This window comes from Coregonus clupeaformis, unplaced genomic scaffold (assembly GCF_020615455.1).
Source record: "Coregonus clupeaformis isolate EN_2021a unplaced genomic scaffold, ASM2061545v1 scaf0259, whole genome shotgun sequence".
NCBI lineage: Eukaryota > Metazoa > Chordata > Actinopteri > Salmoniformes > Salmonidae > Coregonus > Coregonus clupeaformis.
In genome coordinates, this window is record NW_025533714.1 from 332,501 (window position 1) to 357,500 (window position 25,000).

General features: G+C 44.9%; 1 protein-coding gene across 1 annotated transcript; it reads right to left on the bottom strand.

The window, feature by feature from the left end:
* Positions 1–16,451: 16,451 nt before the first annotated feature.
* LOC121559243 (probable alpha-ketoglutarate-dependent hypophosphite dioxygenase) lies at positions 16,452–22,969 on the bottom strand. The gene is made up of 6 exons (XM_041872532.2): positions 22,840–22,969; positions 21,030–21,315; positions 20,626–20,717; positions 19,701–19,840; positions 17,689–17,793; positions 16,452–17,499 (listed from the first exon to the last, which is right to left on the bottom strand). Exons 1-6 carry the CDS (start codon positions 22,967–22,969, stop codon positions 17,422–17,424), a joined length of 831 nt encoding a protein of 276 aa, XP_041728466.1. The 3' UTR covers positions 16,452–17,421.
* Between the last annotated feature and the right edge of the window lie 2,031 nt (positions 22,970–25,000).

Genomic DNA, 25,000 nt, shown 5'->3' on the forward strand with positions numbered 1-25,000 from the left:
CAGTCAGGAAGTTAAAGCTTGGTCGCAAATGGGTCTTCCATATGGACAATGACCCAAAGCATACTTCCAAAGTTGTGGCAAAATGGCTTAAGGACAACAAAGTCAAGGTATTGGAGTGGCCATCACAAATCCCTGACCTCAATCCTATAGAACATTTGTGGGCAGAACTGAAAAAGCGTGTGTGAATAAGGAGGCCTACATTTTTTTACATGTTAGTCATTTAGCAGACGCTCTTATCCAGAGCGACTTACAGTTAGTGAGTACATACATATTTGTATTTATTTTTCATACTGGCCCCCCACCATGCTCTACCAACATCCCTGCCAGCCATTCCCTCCCCTACCCTGGACGACGCTGGGCCAATTGTGCGCCGCCCCATGGGTCTCCCGGTCACGGCCGGCTACGACAGAGCCTGGATTCGAACCAGGATCTCTAGTGGCACAGCTAGCACTGCGATGCAGTGCCTTAGACCACTGCGCCACTCGGGAGACCTACAAACCTGACTCAGTTACACCAGCTTAATGGCTTAAGGACAACAAAGTCAAGGTATTGGAGTGGCCATCACAAATCCCTGACCTCAATCCTATAGAACATTTGTGGGCAGAACTGAAAAAGCGTGTGTGAGCAAGGAGGCCTACAAACCTGACTCAGTTACACCAGCTCTGTCAGGAGGAATGGGCCAGAATTCACCCAACTTATTGTGGGAAGCTTGTGGAAGGCTACCCGAAACGTTTGACCCAAGTTAAACAATTTAAAGGCAATGCTACCAAATACTAATTGAGTGTATGTCAACTTCTGACCCACTGGGAATGTGATGAAATAAAAATTCACATTCTTAAAATAAAGTGGTGATCCTAACTGACCTAAGACAGGGAATTTTTACTAGGATTAAATGTCAGGAATTGTTTTGAGTTTAAATGTATTTGGCTAAGGTGTATGTAAACTTCAGACTTCAACTGGAGGTAGGGGTAAAGTGACTATGTGACTAAGTGACTATAGATAATAAACAGTGAGTGTAAAAAAAAAAGGGGGGGTCAAATTAAAACAAATATTTATTGATGTTTCTCTGAAACATATTGAAATTAAATACTGAATGAAAAGAGTATCTTACCTGAAGTGAGTCAGACTTGAAGAACCACTGTCCCCTTGTGTGATCTGTCCAAAACCCTGCTGCTGTAAAGGCTGCAGAGAGCGAGAGAGAGAGAGAGAGAGAGAGAGAGAGAGAGAGAGAGAGAGAGAGAGAGAGAGAGAGAGAGAGAGAGAGAGAGATAGAGAGAGAGGGAGAGAGAGACAGAGAGAGAGAGGGAGAGAGAGAGAGAGAGAGAGAGAGAGAGAGATAGAGAGAGAGAGAGAGAGAGAGAGAGAGAGAGAGAGAGAGATAGAGAGAGAGGGAGAGAGAGACAGAGAGAGAGAGAGAGAGAGAGAGAGAGAGAGAGAGAGAGAGAGAGAGATAGAGAGAGAGAGAGAGAGAGAGAGAGAGAGAGAGAGAGAGAGAGAGAGAGAGAGAGAGAGAGAGAGAGAGAGAGAGAGAGAGAGAGAGAGAGAGAGAGAGAGAGAGAGAGAGAGAGAGAGAGAGAGAGAGAGAGAGAGAGAGAGAGAGAGAGAGAGAGAGAGAGAGAGAGAGAGAGAGAGAGAGAGAGAGAGAGAGAGAGGTTAAATCACATAAAAGCATACCAAAGCCTTAAATAATTATTTGCTGTCCTCCATACCTCTGTCTGCTTCTGCCGGAGTCTCAGAGGTCTCCGTCTGTCTGGACGGTGGTCTGATGTGTGGATGGTGGTCACAGCCGAGGCTCTGTAGGTCAGAATGAAACTGCCGTAGTAGAAGTGATATGGAGTCCTCAACCTGTGTGATCTCTTATATACTGTCCTGCCAGGAGGCCTGAGCCGCAGGTGGAAACTCCAGAAGTTTATTATCTAGAATAACAGTACAGGTGAAAGGCTTGGCCATGGTGCCGTTCCCTAAGTCATATTTATCATTAGTCAGACTCAGTTCCATAGGAGGAAATACAACCCTGTGAATATTTCCCCTCTCATCAGGTGACTGTCATGTTGCATTCTTAAGACACAGTAAGGTGTGAAACGTACACTATAATATGCCATTTAGCAGACGCTTTTATCCAAAGCGACTTACAGTCATGTGTGCATACATTTTTACATATGGGTGGTCCCGGGGATCGAACCCACTACCCTGGCGTTACAAGCGCCATGCTCTACCAATTGAGCTACAGAGGACCAGGAAATACAACCCTGTGAATATTTCCCCTCTCATCAGGTGACTGTCATGTTGCATTCTTAAGACACAGTAAGGTGTGAAACGGACACAAAGACACTTTGTTCCAAACATGCTTTACTGTAGCTAATACACAGAGCTGGATACCGGCTGCTTCTGCTGTAGCCCCATCTAGTGGTCAACAGAGAGACTGACTCATGTAAACACACCTCATCACTTCATTATCACACAGTGATGCTCTGTGAGTCTGTGGGAAGTGAACTCAGTGCTGTCAGGGCGACATCCCATGTTGGAAGGAAAGGTTATTTATTCAAAGTGTAGGCTTCGGTGACTTTCACATTCATAAGGAAGGTTTTCAATAAATCTCAACTAAGTGACGTACTGAGTTCTTTCATCATCACAATCTTATTGTCTCTTCTGCTTCCTGGACTTGGTTCTTAGACAGAAGGGGCATTGTTAAGAAGGTGACATATGCATAAATGAATGCCAAGGGAAATAAACACCAAACGTGTTTGCTTAGTTTTTTTCTTTAAGCAATGGCTTTTTTCTGGCCACTCTTCCGTAAAGCCCAGCTCTGTGGAGTGTACGGCTTAAAGTGGTCCTATGGACAGATACTCCAATCTCCGCTGTAGAGCTTTGCAGCTCCTTCAGGGTTATCTTTGGTCTCTTTGTTGCCTCTCTGATTAATACCCTCCTTGCCTGGTCCGTGAGTTTTGGTGGGCGGCCCTCTCTTGGCAGGTTTGTTGTAGTGCCATATTCTTTTTAAAAAATTATAATGGATTTAATGGTGCTCCGTGGGATGTTCAAAGTTTCTGATATTTTTTATAACCCAACCCTGATCTGTACTTCTCCACAACTTTGTCCTTGACCTGTTTGGAGAGCTCCTTGGTCTTCATGTTGTCGCTTGCTTGGTGGTGCCCCTTGCTTAGTGGTGTTGCAAACTCAGGGGCCTTTCAGAACAGGTGTATATATACTGAGATCATGTGACAGATCATGTGACACTTAGATTGCACACAGGTGGACTTTATTTAACTAATTATGTGACTTCTGAAGGTAATTGGTTGCACCAGATCTTATTTAGACAAGGGTTGGGGTTAGGGAAAGGAGAGGGTCTGTTACTGAGGGTTGGGGTTAGAGAAAGGAGAGGGTCTGTAACTGAGGGTTGGGGTTAGGGAAAGGAGAGGGTCTGTTACTGAGGGTTGGGGTTAGGGAAAGGAGAGGGTCTGTTTCTGAGGGTTGGGGTTAGAGAAAGGAGAGGGTCTGTTTCTGAGGGTTGGGGTTAGAGAAAGGAGAGGGTCTGTAACTGAGGGTTGGGGTTAGAGAAAGGAGAGGGTCTGTAACTGAGGGTTGGGGTTAGGGAAAGGAGAGGGTCTGTAACTGAGGTTTGGGGTTAGGGAAAGGAGAGGGTCTGTAACTGAGGGTTGGGGTTAGAGAAAGGAGAGGGTCTGTTACTGAGGGTTGGGGTTAGGGTATGGAGGGTTATGTGATGTCTGAGTGACAGCTCCTGTATGTCTCTGTCTGTCTCAGGTGGTGATGATGCTCGTTACCATTAAAGTGCCTTAATGACTACCGTCTCCAGTGGATGTTTCCATTCTTCTGTTTCCTCACTGTGTCCTGACAAATTAGCATTGGAACAGAATGACAGCACCAACAGCACAACCTGGCATTCTGTAACCAAACTTTGCATCTGCACTCTTCTTCAAGTAAATGTACTTTTTGTAAAATGTTCAGTGGAAATTGTTAAAGGTAGTCCTTGTGCATATAGTTGTATGGTTTGTTAAACTTTTCAATCATTGGGTTTTGTTTGACATGTATTTTTTAGTGAAAAATCTGAGCGGCAGCATCATTGTTACTGTGAAATTTACCATTAGCATCTGTCCCGGCAGCGTCAGCATTTAGCCACCTTTAACCCCTACATCAGGACAGGAACCCATCAAACACCTTTAAGCCCTACATCAGGACAGGAACCCATCAAACACCTTTAACCCCTACATCAGGACAGGAACCCATCAAACACCTTTAAGCCCTACATCAGGACAGGAACCCATCAAACACCTTTAACCCCTACATCAGGACAGGAACCCATCAAACACCTTTAACCCCTACATCAGGACAGGAACCCATCAAACACCTTTAACCCCTACATCAGGACAGGAACCCATCAAACACCTTTAACCCCTACATCAGGACAGGAACCCATCAAACACCTTTAACCCCTACATCAGGACAGGAACCCATCAAACACCTTTAACCCCTACATCAGGACAGGAACCCATCAAACACCTTTAACCCCTACATCAGGACAGGAACCCATCAAACTACACATCAAAAGAAGAAAGTAGAGTTGGATAATTAAGACACACCCTTCAGAAACTGACCACCAAGATGACTCACCGGTCCCTGAAATGGACCACACCCTTCAGAAACTGACCACCAAGATGACTCACCGGTCCCTGAAATGGACCACACCCTTCAGAAACTGACCACCAAGATGACTCACCGGTCCCTGAAATGGACCACACCCTTCAGAAACTGACCACCAAGTTGACTCACCGCTCCCTGAAATACAACCCCCAAGAGGAGAAGAAACAGAGGGAGACCCAGAATCACTTGGAGGAGAGACATCAAGGCAGAGATGACAGAGAGCATCCACAACTGCTGTTACCTGGAGAAACTTGCCCCGAACCGAGTGAGATGGAGGACATTTGTCAACGGCCTATGATCCTAATAGGAGCCAAGGCCTTTAGTCAAGTAAGTCAACCACTTGGTCCTACTGGGTAAAGATGTGAGGTTTCTAGAGAGGTCTGTAACTGAACAGCAATACCAATTCTGACCAGGTGGTGGAAGCACCTTCCTGAGGTTGGTTCTGGTGTAGAAACACAGGAGTGGTGTAGTTCCTCAATAACAGCATTGTTTTACCTGTTAGTCATTTAGCAGACGCTCTTATCCAGAGCCACTTACAGTTAGTGAGTGCATACATAATTTTTTACCCCCTTGACCTTTTCCACATTGTGTTATGTTACAGCCTTATTTAAAATGGTTTAAATTGGTTTTTTCCCCTCATCAATCTACACACAATACCCCATAATGATGAAGCAAAAACAGGTTTTTAGAAATATTTGCAAATGTATAAAATAAAATAAATTTAATATCACATTTACACAAGTATTCAGACCTTTTACTCAGTACTTTGTTGAAACACCTTTGGCAGCAGCGATTACAGCCTCGAGTCTTCTTGGGTATGACGCTACAAGCTTGGCACACCTGTATTTGGGAAGTTTCTCCCATTCTTCTCTGCAGATCCTCTCAAGCTCTGTCAGGTTAGATGGGGAGCGTCAATGCACAGCTATTTTCAGGTCACAAGAGATTCTTGTTTCTCATGGTCTGAGAGTCCTTTAGGTGCCTTTTGGCAAACTCCAAGCGGGCTGTCATGTGCCTTTTACTGAGGAGTGGCTTCCGTCTGGCCACTCTACCATAAAGGCCTGATTGGTGGAGTGCTGCAGAGATGGTTGTCCTTCTGGAAGGTTCTCCCATCTCCACAGAGGAACTCTGGAGCTCTGTCAGAGTGACCATTGGGTTCTTGGTCACCTCCCTGACCAAGGCCCTTCTCCCCCAATTGCTCAGTTTGGCTGGGCGTCCAGCTCTAGGAAGAGTTTTGGTGGTTCCAAACTTCTTCCATTTAAGAGTGATGGAGGCCACTGTGTTCTTGGGGATCTTCAATGCTGCAGAAATGTTTTGGTACCCTTCCCCAGATCTGTGCCTCGACACAATCCTGTCTCGGAGCTCTACAGACAATTCCTTCGACCTCATGGCTTGTTTTTGTTCAGACATGCACTGTCAACTCTGGGACCTTATTTAGACAGGTGTGTTCCTTTCCAAATCATGTCCAATCAATTGAAATTACTACAGGTGGACTCCAATCAAGTTGTAGAAACATCTCAAGGATGATCAATGGAAACAGGATGCAGCTGAGCTCAATTTCAAGTCTCATAGCAAAGGGTCTGAATACTTATATAGGTAAGGTATTTCTGTTGTTTATTTGTCAAACATTTCTAAAAACCTGTTTTCGCTTTGTCATTATGGGATATTGTGTGTAGATTCATGAGGAAAATGTTTTATTTAATCAATTTTAAAATAAGGCTGTAACTTAAGACAATGTGGAAAAACGGGAACAGGTCTGAATACTTTCCGAATGCACTGCTGAATAGGATGGTATTGACTAGAATACAGTATGTAAACATTATTAAAGTGACCAGTGTACCATATCTATCTACATAGGGCAGCAGCCTCTAAGGTGCAGGGTTGAGTAACCGGGTGGTAGCCGGCTAGTGACAGTGACTAAGTTCAGGGCAGGGTACTAGGTGGATGCCGGCTAGTGATGGCTATTTAACAGTCTGATGGCCTTGAGATAGAAGTTGTTTTTCAGTCTCTCCGTCCCAGCTTTGATGCACCTGTACTGACCTCGCCTTCTGGATGATAGCGGGATAAACAAGCCATGGCTCGGTTGGTTGATGTCCTTAATTATCTGTTTGGCCTTCCTGTGACATCGGGTGCTGTAGGTGTCATGTAGGGCAGGCAGTGTGCCCCCGGTGATGCGTTGGGAAGACCGCAACACCCTCTGGAGACACCTTTTCCCCATACCAGTACTGACTTTTCCCCCCTACAAGTACTGACTTTTCCCCCTACTAGTACTGACTTTTCCCCCCTACTACTACTGAGTTTTCCCCCCTACTAGTACTGACTTTTCCCCCCTACCAGTACTGACTTTTCCCCCCTACCAGTACTGACTTTTCCCCCCTACTACTACTGACTTTTCCCCCCTACTAGTACTGACTTTTCCCCCCTACCAGTACTGACTTTTCCCCCCTACCAGTACTGACTTTTCTCCCCTAATAGTACTGACTTTTCCCCCTACCAGTACTGACTTTTCCCCCATACCAGTACTGACTTTTCCCCCCTACAAGTACTGACTTTTCCCCCCTACTAGTACTGACTTTTCCCAACACCCTCTGGAGAGACCTTTTCCCCATACCAGTACTGACTTTTCCCCCCTACAAGTACTGACTTTTCCCCCTACTAGTACTGACTTTTCCCCCCTACTACTACTGACTTTTCCCCCCTACTAGTACTGACTTTTCCCCCCTACCAGTACTGACTTTTCCCCCCTACCAGTACTGACTTTTCCCCCCTACTACTACTGACTTTTCCCCCTACTAGTACTGACTTTTCCCCCTACCAGTACTGACTTTTCCCCCTACCAGTACTGACTTTTCTCCCCTAATAGTACTGACTTTTCCCCCTACCAGTACTGACTTTTCCCCCATACCAGTACTGACTTTTCCCCCCTACAAGTACTGACTTTTCCCCCCCTACTACTGACTTTTCCCCCCTACTAGTACTGACTTTTCCCCCCTACCAGTACTGACTTTTCCCCCCTACCAGTACTGACTTTTCCCCCCTACTACTACTGACTTTTCCCCCTACTAGTACTGACTTTTCCCCCCAACCAGTACTGACTTTTCCCCCCTACCAGTACTGACTTTTCTCCCCTAATAGTACTGACTTTTCCCCCTACCAGTACTGACTTTTCCCCCCTACCAGTACTGACTTTTCCCCCCTACTAGTACTGACTTTTCGCCCCTACTAGTACTGACTTTTCCCCCCTACTAGTACTGACTTTTCTCCCCTACTAGTACTGACTTTTCCCCCCTACCAGTACTGACTTTTCCCTCCTACTAGTACTGACTTTTCCCCCCTACTAGTACTGACTTTTCTTCCCCTACCAGTACTGACTTTTCCCCCCTACTAGTACCGACTTTTCTCCCCTAATAGTACTGACTTTTCCCCCCTACCAGTACTGACTTTTCCCCCCTACTAGTACTGACTTTTCTCCCCCTACCAGTACTGACTTTTCCCCCCTACTAGTACTGACTTTTCCCCCCTACTAGTACTGACTTTTCCCCCCTACTAGTACTGACTTTTCCCCCCTACAAGTACTGACTTTTCTCCCCTAATAGTACTGACTTTTCCCCCCTACTAGTAATGACTTTTCCCCCCCTACCAGTACTGACTTTTCCCCCCTACTAGTACTGACTTTTCCCCCCTGCTAGTACTGACTTTTCTCCCCTACTAGTACTGACTTTTCCCCCCTACTAGTACTGACTTTTCTCCCCTAATAGTACTGACTTTTCCCCCTACTAGTAATGACTTTTCCCCCCTACCAGTACTGACTTTTCCCCCCTACTAGTACTGACTTTTCCCCCCTACTAGTACTGACTTTTCCCCCCTACGAGTACTGACTTTTCCCCCCTACTAGTACTGACTTTTCCCCCCTACTAGTACTGACGTTTCCCCCCTACTAGTACTGACTTTTCCCCCCTACTAGTACTGACTTTTCCCCCCTACTAGTACTGACTTTTCCCCCCTACTAGTACTGACTTTTCCCCCCTACTAGTACTGACTTTTCCCCCCTACTAGTAATGACTTTTCCCCCCCTACCAGTACTGACTTTTCCCCCCTACTAGTACTGACTTTTCCCCCTACTAGTACTGACTTTTCCCCCTACTAGTACTGACTTTTCCCCCTACTAGTACTGACTTTTCCCCCTACCAGTACTGACTTTTCCCCCTACCAGTACTGACTTTTCTCCCCTAATAGTACTGACTTTTCCCCCTACCAGTACTGACTTTTCCCCCATACAAGTACTGACTTTTCCCCCCTACTTCTACTGACTTTTCCCCCCTACCAGTACTGACTTTTCCCCCCTACTACTACTGACTTTTCCCCCCTACTAGTACTGACTTTTCCCCCCAACCAGTACTGACTTTTCCCCCCTACCAGTACTGACTTTTCCCCCCTACTAGTACTGACTTTTCCCCCTTACTAGTACTGACTTTTCCCCCTTACTAGTACTGACTTTTCCCCCTTACTAGTACTGACTTTTCCCCCCTACTAGTACTGACTTTTCCCCCTTACTAGTACTGACTTTTCCCCCTTACTAGTACTGACTTTTCCCCCTTACTAGTACTGACTTTTCCCCCCTACTAGTACTGACTTTTCCCCCTTACTAGTACTGACTTTTCCCCCTTACTAGTACTGACTTTTCCCCCCTACTAGTACTGACTTTTCCCCCTTACTAGTACTGACTTTTCCCCCTTACTAGTACTGACTTTCCCCCCTTACTAGTACTGACTTTTCCCCCCTACTAGTACTGACTTTTCCCCCTTACTAGTACTGACTTTTCCCCCTTACTAGTACTGACTTTTTCCCCCTACCAGTACTGACTTTTCCCCCTACTAGTACTGACTTTTCCCCCCTACTAGTACTGACTTTTCCCCCCTACTAGTACTGACTTTTCCCCCTACTAGTACTGACTTTTCCCCCCTACTAGTACTGACTTTTCCCCCTTACTAGTACTGACTTTTCCCCCTTACTAGTACTGACCTTTCCCCCCTACTAGTACTGACTTTTCCCCCTTACTAGTACTGACTTTTCCCCTTACTAGTACTGACTTTTCCCCCTTACTAGTACTGACTTTTCCCCCTACTAGTACTGACTTTTCCCCCTTACTAGTACTGACTTTTCCCCCTTACTAGTACTGACTTTTCCCCCTTACTAGTACTGACTTTTCCCCCCTACTAGTACTGACTTTTCCCCCTTACTAGTACTGACTTTTCCCCCCTACTAGTACTGACTTTTCCCCCCTACTAGTACTGACTTTGCTGATAGCTACTTTACTGAGGAAAAATGTACTTACTATGAGTGGATACTAGCATACAAAATCAACCTTTTTCCCAGCATGCTCTGCTGCATGTAGATTTAAAAAAAATTGTTTTTCATATCTGTTTTTTTGCATGTACATTGAGGGATTGATTGATTAAATGTTATGCTACACAAGGATAAATCTTTTTTTTCTAAACTGATCCAATCATTGAATTTTTGCACCCGTTACTGAAATGGTGGTTCCAGTTTAAATGGCTTAGGTAGTTTCCACCCACTGTTCTTCATCCTGGCAGTCATTATGAATGCAGGTTGCGGGTGAATACAAATTTCAACTGTTGGACAGCCTAACTGTCACACCCTGATCTGTTTCACCTGTCTTTGTGCTTGTCTCCACCCCCTCCAGGTGTTGCCCATCTTCCCCATTGTCCCCAGTGTATTTATACCTGTGTTGCCAGTTCGTTTTGTTTCGTCAAGCCTACCAGCATCTTCCCCTTGCTCCTGTCTTTCTCAAGTTCCTGTTTTCTAGTTTTCCCAGTTTTGACCATTCTGCAGTGGCGGCTCCTGAAAAAATTCTCAGGGGGGGCAATTTTTCTGATGATTTAGGTGACCTACACACATTTAAAAAAAGATATGTCCAGCAACAACATGAAGACAGGGGCAGCATATAAGTCAATACCAGAAGCATTTATTGACTGATCTCAAAAGTGTTGGCTTACCAGGGTTGGTGGAGCCCTCAGTTTCATCTTTGCCTCGCAAAGCTAACTCAAACACTCCGCAAAACTTCACACACTGGATTAGCCGGCTGAGGATGTGGCGGTTCTTGCTAATGTCGTAGTAAATATATTTGTTATAGTGAATATGGAATATGATATGTTGAGTAAAATGTTGTGCTAAGATCTATTTAGGTCAGGAGCTGGTTATAAGTTCTGTTCCTATCCAATAACAATGGACAAAAGGGTCCTATCTTGTCAGCCTTGTCAGTTTCAGTTCTCCAGTAAACTTGTGATTATCAACACTAACCTCATCGTTGTGGCGGCGGACAGCTAGCCTGTATCCCTCATCCAGTTGAGTGGGAATGTTCACTCTCCCCAAAGCAGATAATCTCAAACAGCTATCCATGTGGGTCTTTGACAGCTCATGTTTCTTAATCTTTCCTGAAAGATGGTGCATGTCCGTTACACACCAGTCGCTGTCCAAGCGGTGCTGTCTGCCGTGCCGCCTTCAGGGTGAAAGAGTAAGCAGGGGGTAGCAGAAGACTGCATTAGCTACATCGCAGCCTGCTAGCCAGGTTTTTCGTTCGTACCAATTTTTTGGAAAATCCTCGGGTGTAGGACTTCCCCCCTTTAGTAGAAACCTGTTGAATTATTAAATTTGGTCTGGGAGGTCCTAATTGTTTCGTTGCCAATTTATCTTCATTTGTTCGCCGACAAAAAGGAACTTCTTTCAAAGACACAATCGAGTTGCACTGAAGCCTAGCCATTTTGATAGAAGTAGTGAATTAATTGACGCTGCTACCCGCTCTTTTCTTAGTTACGTTCATGGTTATATGTTACGTATGACGAAAGCGCGTAAGTGCAAGCCCTCAGAAACCCATAGAGATTGTATTGAAAGCTCTGATATTTGAAAAAAATTGATTTTACATGGGAGTCTATGACAGACTTCTGGGCGATTTTCAACCTGACTGAAATCGCCCCAAAAAGGGGGGCATTTGAAGCACGACTTTAGCCTGATTGGACATTTAGTGGCACTGTGGCAGATCAGACGTCTAGATTACAACACTGATAACTACTGTTGCCGTGATATAATTGATTAGAAAAAAAATCCCTTCCTTTTCCCGTTTGGCAGTGCGTCGCCCATATCGCCCTATTGAACACACCGCCCCTGCCATTCTGCCTGCCCTGACCCTGAGACTGCCTGCCAATCTGTACCTTTTGGACTCTGATCTGGATTACTGACTTCTGCCTGCCCTTGACCTGTCGTTTGCCTGCCCCCTGTTTTTGTAATAAACTTTTCTTACTTCGACACTGTCTGCATCTGGATCTTCTCCTGAAACATTATACTAACGCAGGCTAGATTCCAATAGGAATTACACATCACTTTGCAAGACAGCATAATGTGATTTACAGTTAGGGTTGCAAAATGTTGGTACATTTCCCAGGTTATCCAGAAATCCTGGTTGGAAGATTACTGGAATATTTTTGGGGAAAATGTGTGGAATTTTGCAACCCTAGCTATGAGTTTCAGGCCACTGTATAAGTCCTTGTGATACAGTGGCTTGCGAAAGTATTCACCCCCCTTGGCATTTTTTCTATTTTGTTGCCTTACAACCTGTAATTAAAATTGATTTTTTGGGGGTTTGTATCATTTGATTTACACAAGATGTCTACCACTTTGAAGATACAAAATAATTTTTATTGTGAAACAAACAAGAAATAAGACAAAAAAACAGACAACTTGAGCATGCATATTTATTCACATCCCCCCAAAGTCAATACTTTGTAGAGCCACCTTTTGCAGCAATTACAGCTGCAAGTCTCTTGGGGTATGTCTTTATAAACTTGGCACATCTAGCCACTGGGATTTGTGCCCATTCTTCAAGGCAAAACTGCTCCAACTCCTTCAAGTTGGATGGGTTCCGCTTGTGTACAGCAATCTTTAAGTCATACCACAGATTCTCAATTGGATTGAGGTCTGGACTTTGACTAGGCCATTCCAAGACATTTAAATGTTTCCCCTTTAACCCTGAGTGTTGCTTTAGCAGTATGCTTAGGGTCATTGTCCTGCTGGAAGGTGAACCTCCGTCCCAGTCTCAAATCTCTGGAAGAGTGAAACAGGTTTCCCTCAAGAATTTCCCTGTATTTAGCGCCATCCATCATTCCTTCAATTCTGACCAGTTTCCCAGTCCCTGCCGATGGAAAAACATCCCCACCGCATGATGCTGCCACCACCATGCTTCACTGTGGGGATGGTGTTCTCGGGGTGATGAGAGGTGTTGGGTTTGCTCCAGACATAGCATTTTCCTTGATGGCTGAAAAGCTCAATTTTAGTCTCATCTGACCAGAGTACCTTCTTCCATATGTTTGGGGAGTCTCCCACATGGCTTTTAGCGACCACCAAACGTGTTTGCTTATTTTTTTCTTTAAGCAATGGATTTTTATGGCCACTCTTCCGTAAAGCCCAGCTCTGTGGAGTGTATGGCTTAAAGTGGTCCTATGGACAGATACTCCAATCTCCGCTGTGGAGCTTTGCAGTTCCTTCAGGGTTATCTTTGGTCTCTTTGTTGCCTCTCTGATTAATGCCCTCCTTGCCTGGTTCGTGAGTTTGTTGTGGTGCCATATTCGTTCAATTTTTTTATAATGGATTTAATGGTGCTCCGTGGGATGTTCAAAGTTGCTGATATTTTTTTATAACCCAACCCTGATCTGTACTTCTCCACAACTTTGTCCCTGATCTGTTTGGAGAGCTCCTTGGTCTTCATGGTGCCGCTTGCTTGGTGGTGCCCCTTGCTTAGTGGTGTTGCAGACTCTGGGGACTTTCAGAACAGGTGTATATATACTGAGATCATGTGACAGATCATGTGACACTTAGATTGCACACAGGTGGACTTTATTTAACTAATTATGTGACTTCTGAAGGTAATTGGTTGCACCAGATCTTATTTAGGGGCTTCATAGTAAAGGGGGTGAATCCATTCTGCATGCACCACTTTTCCATTATTTATCTTTTAGAATTTTTTTAAGCAAGTAATTTTTTTCATTTCTCTTCACCAATTTTGACTATTTTGTGTATGTCCATTACATGAAATCCAAATAATAATGAATTTAAATTACAGGTTGTAATGCAACAAAATAGGAAAAACGCCAAGGGGGATGAATACTTTTTCAAGGCACTGTATTTAGAAAGCATTTCAGTCATTTCAAGTCCTTTTGCCCCACTTTTGTTGAATAGGAAAAAAAATGGACTTTCTATATTTTCATAATATTTGTACTATGTACTTCAGCTTGTGTCCTCAAAAGTGAATACACCTCAGCAATTTGTTGTGACGTGACTTTGAATCTGAAGACTGTTATCTCTAATTAACTTACTATGTTTAATTGTTACCTGATTAAATTAATCATGTAACAATTAACTAATTAGTATCTGGGGCACCATGAGAGCTGTTCTTTAAAGAGTTACCATCTCCCGAATTAAACTCTAAAAGGACTTTACCTATCACATCCATAAAAAGTCAACTTATTAATCATAACCTCGTATCACATCATCATTCTGAACAGTCGTAACCTCCTTGCATCTGCAAAAACCAGAGCCTTACTTATGATTCAGTACTACACAAATTGGTTTAATGATTTATTTACTAGCTAATTAAATGGGAACACAGGATTAACGTACAGACTCTGCACCGGTTATTGACTGGAGAAAACAAGTCCCTAGCGGAATGACAACAACATAGTTGCTTGTTAAAAATCAATCATGGACACTCTTACTGACAGTTGTGGCTGCTTCGCCTGATGTATTGTTGTCTCTACCTTCCTGCCCTTTGTGCTGTTGTCTGCCCAATAATGTTTGTAGCATGTCTTGTGCTGCTACCATGTTGTGCTGCTACCATGTTGTTTTCATGTTGTGTTGCTACCATGCTGTGTTGCTACCATGTTGTTGTCATGTTGTGTTGCTACCATGCTGTGTTGTCATGTGTTGCTGCCATGCTGTGTTGTCATGTGTTGCTGCCATGCTGTGTTGTCATGTGTTGCTACCATGCTGTGTTGTCATGTGTTGCTACCATGCTGTGTTGTCATGTGTTGCTACCATGCTGTGTTGTCATGTGTTGCTACCATGCTGTGTTGTCATGTGTTGCTACCATGCTGTGTTGTCATGTGTTGCTACCATGCTGTGTTGTCATGTGTTGCTGCCATGCTGTGTTGTCATGTGGTGTTGCTACCATGCTGTGTTGTCATGTTGTGTTGCTGCCATGCTGTGTTGTCATGTGTTGCTGCCATGCTGTGTTGTCATGTGGTGTTGCTACCATGCTGTGTTGTCATGTGGTGTTGCTGCCATGCTGTGTTGTCATGTTGTGTTGCTGCCATACTGTGTTGTCATGTGTTGCTGCCATGCTGTGTTGTCATGTGTTGCTGCCATGCTGTGTTGTCATGTGGTGTTGTTACCATGCTGTGTTGTCATGTGTTGCTGCCATGCTGTGTTGTCATGTTGTGTTGCTACCATGCTGTGTTGTCATGTGTTGCTACCATGCTGTGTTGTCATGTGTTGCTACCATGCTGTGTTGTCGTGTGTTGCTGCCATGCTGTGTTGTCATGTTGTGTTGCTGCCATACTGTGTTGTCATGTGTTGCTGCCATGCTGTGTTGTCATGTGGTGTTGCTACCATGCTGTGTTGTCATGTTGTGTTGCTACCATACTGTGTTGTCATGTGTTGCTGCCATGCTGTGTTGTCATGTGTTGCTGCCATGCTGTGTTGTCATGTGTTGCTACCATGCTGTGTTGTCATGTGTTGCTGCCATGCTGTGTTGTCATGTTGTGTTGCTGCCATACTGTGTTGTCATGTGTTGCTGCCATGCTGTGTTGTCATGTGTTGCTACCATGCTGTGTTGTCATGTGTTGCTGCCATGCTGTGTTGTCATGTGTTGCTGCCATGCTGTGTTGTCATGTTGTGTTGCTGCCATACTGTGTTGTCATGTGTTGCTGCCATGCTGTGTTGTCATGTGTTGCTGCCATGCTGTGTTGTCATGTTGTGTTGCTGCCATACTGTGTTGTCATGTGTTGCTGCCATGCTGTGTTGTCATGTGTTGCTACCATGCTGTGTTGTCATGTGTTGCTGCCATGCTGTGTTGTCATGTGTTGCTGCCATACTGTGTTGTCATGTGTTGCTACCATGCTGTGTTGTCATGTTGTGTTGCTACCATGCTGTGTTGTCATGTGTTGCTGCCATGCTGTGTTGTCATGTGTTGCTGCCATGCTGTGTTGTCATGTGTTGCTGCCATGCTGTGTTGTCATGTGTTGCTACCATGCTGTGTTGTCATGTGTTGCTGCCATGCTGTGTTGTCATGTGTTGCTGCCATACTGTGTTGTCATGTGTTGCTGCCATGCTGTGTTGTCATGTGTTGCTGCCATGCTGTGTTGTCATGTGTTGCTGCCATGCTGTGTTGTCATGTGTTGCTACCATGCTGTGTTGTCATGTGTTGCTGCCATGCTGTGTTGTCATGTTGTGTTGCTACCATGCTGTGTTGTCATGTGTTGCTACCATGCTGTGTTGTCATGTGGTGTTGCTACCATGCTGTGTTGTCATGTGTTGCTACCATGCTATATGTTGTTGTCTTAGGTCTCTCTTTATGTAGTGTTGTGTTGTCTCTCTTGTTAGGATGTGTGTTTGGTCCTATATTTATATATATTTATATATATATATATATATATATATATATTATTATTTTTTTATCCCAGCCCCCGTCCCCGCAGGAGGCCTTTTGCCTTTTGGTAGGCCGTCATTGTAAATAAGAATTTGTTCTTAACTGACTTGACTAGTTAAATAAAGGTAAAATAAATAAAGTAAACAAATAGTGGCGCCACAGCAGGAAGTCATAAAGGTGAACACAGCAGGAAGTCATAAAGGTGAACACAGCAGGAAGTCATAAAGGTGAACACAGCAGGAAGTCATAAAGGTGAACACAGCAGGAAGTCATAAAGGTGAACACAGCAGGAAGTCATAAAGGTGAACACAGCAGGAAGTCATAAAGGTGAACACAGCAGGAAGTCATAAAGGTGAACACAGCAGGAAGTCATAAAGGTGAACAAAGCAGGAAGTCATAAAGGTGAACAAAGCAGGAAGTCATAAAGGTGAACACAGCAGGAAGTCATAAAAGTGAACACAGCAGGAAGTCATAAAGGTGAACACAGCAGGAAGTCATAAAGGTGAACACAGCAGGAAGTCATAAAGGTGAACACAGCAGGAAGTCATAAAGGTGAACACAGCAGGAAGTCATAAAGGTGAACACAGCAGGAAGTCATAAAGGTGAACACAGCAGGAAGTCATAAAGGTGAACACAGCAGGAAGTCATAAAGGTGAACACAGCAGGAAGTCATAAAGGTGAACACAGCAGGAAGTCATAAAGGTGAACACAGCAGGAAGTCATAAAGGTGAACACAGCAGGAAGTCATAAAGGTGAACACAGCAGGAAGTCATAAAGGTGAACACAGCAGGAAGTCATAAAGGTGAACACAGCAGGAAGTCATAAAGGTGAACACAGCAGGAAGTCATAAAGGTGAACACAGCAGGAAGTCATAAAGGTGAACACAGCAGGAAGTCATAAAGGTGAACACAGCAGGAAGTCATAAAGGTGAACACAGCAGGAAGTCATAAAGGTGAACACAGCATCATTAGGTTGCTCTAAGTAGCAGACAGTAATGCAGTAATGGGATCAGTATGGATATGGTTGTAGTTGTGGTGTGAGGCTCATCACAACTAGGTGGAGAAGTGACTGAACTGGTCTGATCCACTGGCCAGCACTGTAGCATGGAAACGCCTGGGACGGTCTGGGTCCTGCAGAGAGAGACAGAGAGAAACACAGTGGTCAGGTATGCAATGAGTCTTATCTCTGCAAAAGCATTGGAACAGAGTTTTCGTCTATTTTCAAAAAGCATAATCAGGGAACAGGCCTCCAATTCCACAGATAACCTTCAGAGAAAGAGATATAGACACAGGTAGGGACGTATCGACAGTAGTTCTCACCTGTATGGGATAGGCACAGGTAGGGACGTATCGGATCACGAAGCCACAGCGTCTCCTCTGGGATGTGTTGGGGTCACTGGCGTGGACCAGGAACCCATCATGGATCTGATTGGGTTAACATCAACATCAAGTCACAATCCCAAATTATTTCTTATTCCTTGTACAGCACTATTAGTGAGAAACATAATATAGTTGTAAAAGTATAGAGAAAGCCCAGTGTATTTCCCTGTAATAGTATGAAAAAATTAAATAATAATATTAATTATGCACTCACTAACTGGATAAGAGCATCTGATAAATGACTAAAATGTAAAAAATGTAATACAGAATGTCCAGTAGGACTTGGGATGGGAGGTGTTGCCCCTGACAACCTCCAGTAGGACTTGGGATGGGAGGTGTTGCCCCTGACAACCTCATTCTGTAAGATAAACAACGTCTTCAGAAAGTATTCACACCCCTTTACTTTTTCCACATTTTGTTGTGTTACAGCCTGAATTTAAAATTGATTAAATTGAGCTTTTTTTGTCACTGGCCTACACACAATACCCCATAATGTCAAAGTGGAATTATGCTTTTAGAAATGTGTACAAATTAATAAAAAATGAAAAGCTGAAATGTATTGAGTCAATAATTATTCAACCCCTTTGTTATGGCAAACCTAAATAAGTTCAGGATTAAAACAAATCTTAACAAGTCACATAATAAGTTGCATGAACTCACTCTGTGTGCAATACTAGTGTTATCTTTATTTATATATATTATTCAAATTTTACCCCCCTTTTTCTCCCCAACTGTGGGTACGATCTTGTCTCATCGCTGCAACTCCCCAACGTGCTCGGGAGAGGCGAAGGTCGAGTCAAGCGTCCTACAAAACAGCTTCTTAACACCCGCTTTCTTAACCTGGAAGCCAGCTGCACCAATGTGTTGGAGGAAACACCGTCCAACTGACAACCGAAGTCAGCCTGCAGGCGCCCGGCCCGCCACAAGGAGTCGCTAGAGCGCGATGAGCCAAGTAAAGCCCCCCACGGCCAAACCCTCCCCTAACCTGGACGACGCTGGGCCAATTGTGCACCACCCTACGGGACTCCTGGTCACGGCCGGTAATGACACACCCTGGGATCGAACCCCAGGCTGTAGTGACACCGCAACACTGCGATGCAGTGCCTTAGACCGCTGCATCACTCGGGAGGCCACAATAATAGTGTTTCATATGATATTTGAATTACTACCTCATCTCTGGACCCCACACATACAAAGAAGGGCCCCTATTGGATGATGGGTAAAAAAAGCAGACATTGAATATCCTATGCTTGTAATCATTAAGGACTGGGCAATTTTTCAGGATAAAAAAATTAACGGAATGGAGCTAAGCACAGGCAAAATCCTAGAGGAAAACCTGGTTCAGTCTGCTTTCCACCAGACACTGGGAGATGAATTCACCTTTCAGCAGGACAATAACCTAAAACACAAGGCCAAATCTACACTTGAGTTGCTTACCAAGAAGACAGTGAATGTGCCTGAGTGACCGAGTTACAGTTTTGACTTAAATATACTTTAAAATCTATGGCAACACTTGAAAATGGCTGTCTTGCAATGATCAACAACCAACTTAACAGAGCTTGAAGAATTTTGAAAAGAATCAGGGGTAAATGTTGCATAATCCAGGTGTGGAAAGCTCTTAGAGAAACCCAGAAAGACTCACAGCTGTAATCGCTGCCAAAGGTGCTTCTACAAAGTATTGACTCAGGAGTGTGAATACTTATGTAAATGAGATATTTCTGTATTTCATTCTCAAATAATTTGCCACAATTAAAATATTGTGTGTAGATGGGTGAAAAAAATAAATCATTTTTAATTCAGGCTGTAAAACAACAAAATGTGGAATAAGTCAAGGGGTATGAATACTTGCTGAAGGCTCTGTATCTGGATTCATGTTTGCTGACATTTGTTATTCATAAAAATAAAAATGTTATCTAAAAAAATAACCCCCAGTAGGGGGCGGTGTGACTTACAGACATCTGCCCGGCCTGCAGGGGGCAGAGTATAGCGTTGTCCGTTTGCACCAGCTCCTCAGGGATCTCCTGGTTGACTGACAGCATGTTGCCAGGGCGGGGGGAGAGGTGGTGGGGCAGCAGGCCGGAGCAGTGGCTGCCTGGAGGAGGAAGGGGGGAGGAGATAGGAGGAGAGGGGAAGGAGAGGGGAGGAGAGCGGAGGGGAGGAGAGGGGAATGAGACAGGAGAAGAGAGGAGGAGAGGAGAGGAGAGGAGAGGAGAGGAGAGGGAGAGGGGAGAGGAGAGGAGAGGAGAGAGGAGAGGAGAGGAGAGGAGAGGGAGAGGAGAGGAGAGGAGAGGAGAGGAGAGGAGAGGAGAGGAGAGGAGAGAGGAGAGGAGAGGAGAGGAGAGGAGAGGAGAGGAGAGGAGAGGAGAGGAGAGGACCAGGCACAGGACAGGAGAGGGGAGGAGAGGAGATGGGAGTGGAGGGGAGGAGAGGAGAGGGGGAACGAAACGTGCTATCAGATGCTTTTCTGCTTCACTCAGCCAGCATAGCAATTTCCCCTACGATTACAAATGGCTTAACTGAGTCTGCACCTCACCAATGCACGTTTTAAAAACAGTTGTGTATTTCAGGGGGGAGGAGGGGGGAGGAGAGGGGGATGAGAGGAAAGAGAACACTTTACTAACCACACAGACTCTAGTCTTCTGTTTGTCTATAAAAATACATCTTATTCCAGTCATTTACATGCTAGAATGACAGAAAGAGGTTTTCAGAACACTAACCAAACATGGCTAAGTGCAGCTAAATATTTTGAGGAGACATTTAAGTATTTATTTATCTAGCTGTGGCACCAATTAGAACTCTCATGTAGGAAACTGAACTGTCCGTTTCTGGAAACTGAATTATTTGTTGAGTTTCAGGCGGTCAGGGGAGCTGCAGTACCTGGGATGACCTTCAGGGCTCCGTTTTCTGCCACGGAGTCGTCTAGAGCCAGCCACACAGACAGGACTGGACCCCCAGCTATTCCCCAATACCTGGATGAACCAGACAGCTGGTGAGTAAATACTTTTTATTACTCAAACCGCTTACTCCATAACTGACTGTAGAAGTGTCGTAGTAGTAGTCATAGTAGGAGGAGTACTGTAGTACTGTAGTAGAAGAAGTAGTATTGTGGTAGTAGCAGTAGTATGGTAGTAGTACTGTAGTAGTAGTAGTAGTAGTAGTAGTAGTAGTAGTAGTAGTAGTAGTAGTAGTAGTAGTAGTAGTAGTAGTAGTATTTTACTAATTTTGTAGTACTTTGTAACTGACAGTAGTATTAGTATTGTAATAGTATTAGTAATGTCCACCTCATATCCTGGTGCCAGGCCACGAAGGGCAGCCCAGTCTCACTCTGTTGGTCCTTCTCTGATGACCTCACTTCCTCCTCACTGGTCCGAGTGATGACGTCATTTCCTGCCTGTGTGGCTGTGGGGGTTGTTGGGTATTTGCAGATGAAGCGTGAGTCTAGCAGGATGACATCAGAGCCCAGGATGGACTGTACTACCTGCAGGATGTGGGGGTGTTTGGCCAGGCCCATCACCCAGGGGTACCTCAGGTGCACGTTGTGGAGACTGTACTGGGTGTACTCCTCACCTGAAGTCAGGTAGGGACAGATAGATATCATTCAATACAGGTAGACACAGGTAGATATCATTCAATACAGGTAGACACAGGTAGATATCATTCAATACAGGTAGACACTGGTATATATCATTCAATACAGGTAGACACAGGTAGATATCATTCAATACAGGTAGACACATGTAGACATCATTCAATACAGGTAGACACAGGTATATATCATTCAATACAGGTAGGCACAGATAGATATCATTCAATACAGGTAGGCACAGATAGATATCATTCAATACAGGTAGGCACAGATAGATATCATTCAATACAGGTAGGCACAGATAGATATCATTCAATACAGGTAGACACAGGTAGACATCATTCAATACAGGTAGACTCAGGTAGATATCATTCAATACAGGTAGACTCAGGTAGATATCATTCAATACAGGTAGACACAGGTAGATATCATTCAATACAGGTAGACACAGGTAGATATCATTCAATACAGGTAGACACAGGTAGATATCATTCAATACAGGTAGACACAGGTAGATATCATTCAAAACAGGTAGACACAGGTAGATATAATTCAATACAGGTAGGCACAGATAGATATCATTCAATACAGGTAGACACAGGTAGATATCATTCAATACAGGTAGACACAGATAGATATCATTCAATACAGGTAGACACAGGTAGACATCATTCAATACAGGTAGACACAGGTAGATATCATTCAATACAGGCAGACACAGGTAGATATCATTCAATACAGGTAGACACTGGTAGATATCATTCAATACAGGTAGACACTGGTAGATATCATTCAATACAGGTAGACACTGGTAGATATCATTCAATACAGGTAGACACTGGTAGATATCATTCAATACAGGTAGACACTGGTAGATATCATTCAATACAGGTAGACACTGGTATATATCATTCAATACAGGTAGACTCAGGTAGATATCATTCAATACAGGTAGACTCAGGTAGATATCATTCAATACAGGTAGACACAGGTAGATATCATTCAATACAGGTAGACTGAGGTAGATATCATTCAATACAGGTAGACTCAGGTAGATATCATTCAATACAGGTAGACACTGGTAGATATCATTCAATACAGGTAGACTCAGGTAGATATCATTCAATACAGGTAGACTGAGGTAGATATCATTCAATACAGGTAGACACTGGTAGATATCATTCAATACAGGTAGACACAGGTAGATATCATTCAATACAGGTAGACACAGGTAGATATCATTCAATACAGGTACTCAGGTAGATATCATTCAATACAGGTAGACTCAGGTACAGACCACTCCATCCCTCCATCCCACTTCCTTCCCTGGCTCTCAACGCTCCCTCTCCTCACCCCCTGCCCCTCAGTCTCCCCTCTCTACTCACCTAGACACAGGTACATACCATTCAATACATGACATATAAAGCATACTATCATGATGATATTACAGACGTCTTGACCTCTGACCCCTCCCTCCCCCTCCTCCCTCTCCCCTCTCCACTCACCGAACTCTCTCTCCAGGTGGTTGAAGGCTTGTCTGGCTTCTCTCAGCTCTGTGTGGTCCAGGACCGGTACAGCAGAGAGGAATCCCTGCTGGTTATAATGCTCCTGCAGCTGACTCAGTGACACACTCATCTCTGGATCGGCTGTGGGGCGGTTCTGTGCTGTGGGGCGGTTCTGTGGTGTGGGGTGGTGCTGTGGTGGGGTGGTGCTATGGTGTGGGGTGGGGTGGTGCTGTGGTGTGGTGTGGGGTGGGGGTGGTGCTGTGGTGGGGTGGTGCTGTGCTGTGGTGTGGGGTGGGGTGGTGCTGTGTGGGTGGTGCTGTGGGGTGGTGCTGTGTGGGTGGTGCTGTGTGGGTGGTGCTGTGGGATGGTGCTGTGGGGGTGGTGCTGTGGGGTGGTGCTGTGGGGTGGTGCTGTAGGGTGGTGCTGTGTGGGTGGTGCTGTGGGGTGGTGCTGTAGGGTGGTGCTGTGGGGTGGTGCTGTGTGGGTGGTGCTGTGGGGTGGTGCTGTGGGGTGGTGCTGCTCCCCTGATGCTCTCTTCCTCCCTTCTCCTTCTGTCTGTCTGCTGAACAAGCCGGTCCTGACTGGATGAAGGCTGTTTTTAAAGACAAAGAGAGTGTCTATGAGTTGTGTCCAGGCTTTAAACAGTCGTCCAGAGAGCAGTATTCCAGCAGAGGTATTTCCGTTTCTCCTCTTAAATCTCAGCCTCTCTCTCTTCCTCCATTCTCCCTCTGGTATTCCAGTCAGATGTATTCTGGGTTGTTAATGGAGTCTGGCCATGCCGCGGTCAGAAGAGGAGCTGCTGGACCAGCTTAATGGGAAAAATATCTTCTAGTGGCTGAGTTAGTCACAACATGAGACATGAGGTGCATCCCAATGGCACCCTATTCCCTACATAGTGCGCTACTTTTGACCAAAGCCCTCCGGGACAGAGACCTGGTTCTGTTAGGACCTGTTACTCGCTGTCTTAAACACACAGAGAAACACACACACACACACACACACACACACACACACACACACACACATACATACACACAGAAACACACACACACACACACAGAAACACACACACACAGAAACACACACACACATATAAACACAGACACACACACATTCTCTGAGTGACCTGTAACTGTCTGGTCTGCTGTTTCAGGTCTGCTGTGTGTGTGTGTGTGTGTGTGTGTGTGTGTGTGTGTGTGTGTGTGTGTGTGTGTGTGTGTGTATGTGTGTGTGTGTGTGTGTGTGTGTGTGTGTGTGTGTGTGTGTGTGTGTGTGTGTGTGTGTGTGTGTGTGTGTGTGTGTGTGTGTGTGTGTGTGTGTGTGTGTGTGTGTGTGTGTGTGTGTGTATGTGTGTGTGTGTGTATGTGTGTGTGTGTATGTGTATGTGTGTGTGTGTGTGAGTGCGCGTCATAGTTAGCTAGCTGAATAAAGTAAGTTGAGTCTATTCCTTGAAACATTGAAACGCTGTAGTTTACAACAATTCTAATTTCTAAAGTGGAAGTTGGGAGAGTTTTATTCGGGTGGTTCAGTGAAAGAATTATAGTTTCTGAGGTGGAAGTTGGGAGAGTTATATTTGGGAGTTTTTTGGTGAGGGAGGCCCTGCTCTCTCCTTTCCCAGATGTTTAGTTCATTTCATTCCGATCTCCTCTGCATTATTGTAGCCATCTGCTACAGCCTGTCAACTATGCCTCTGCCTATCCCTGTTCTCTCCTCTCCGCACAGGCTACACAAACGCCTCACACTGCGTGGCTGCTGCCTCTCTAACCTGGTGGTCCCTGCACGCACCACACACCTGGAGTTCCAGGTCTCAGGCAGCCTCTGGAACTGCCGTTCTGCTGCCAACAAGGCTGACTTCATCCCAGCCTATGCTACCCTCCAGTCCCTCGACTTCCTGGCGCTGACGGAAACATGGATTACCACTGAAAACACTGCTACTCCTACTGCTCTCTCCTCGTCTGACCATGTGTTCTCGCATACCCCGAGAGCATCTGGTCAGAGGGGTGGTGGCACAAGAATCCTCATCTCTCCCAAGTGGTCATTCTCAATTTTTCCCCTAACCCATCTGTCTATCTCCTCATTTGAATTCCATGCTGTCACAGTCACTAGCCCATTTAAGCTTAATATCCTTGTCATCTATCGCCCTCCAGGTTCCCTTGGAGAG

Bases quoted from the DNA above. Each gene is read 5' to 3' on its own strand.
- LOC121559243 (XM_041872532.2), bottom strand. From the start codon at position 22,969: ATGAGTGTGTCACTGAGTCAGCTGCAGGAGCATTATAACCAGCAGGGA. The intron at 19,841-20,625 runs GTACTGCAGCTC...TTCCTCCTCCAG, and splicing joins AGCCCTGAAGGTCATCCCAG to GCAGCCACTGCTCCGGCCTG. The intron at 17,794-19,700 runs GTAAGTCACACC...TAACCCAATCAG, and splicing joins TGCAGGCCGGGCAGATGTCT to ATCCATGATGGGTTCCTGGT.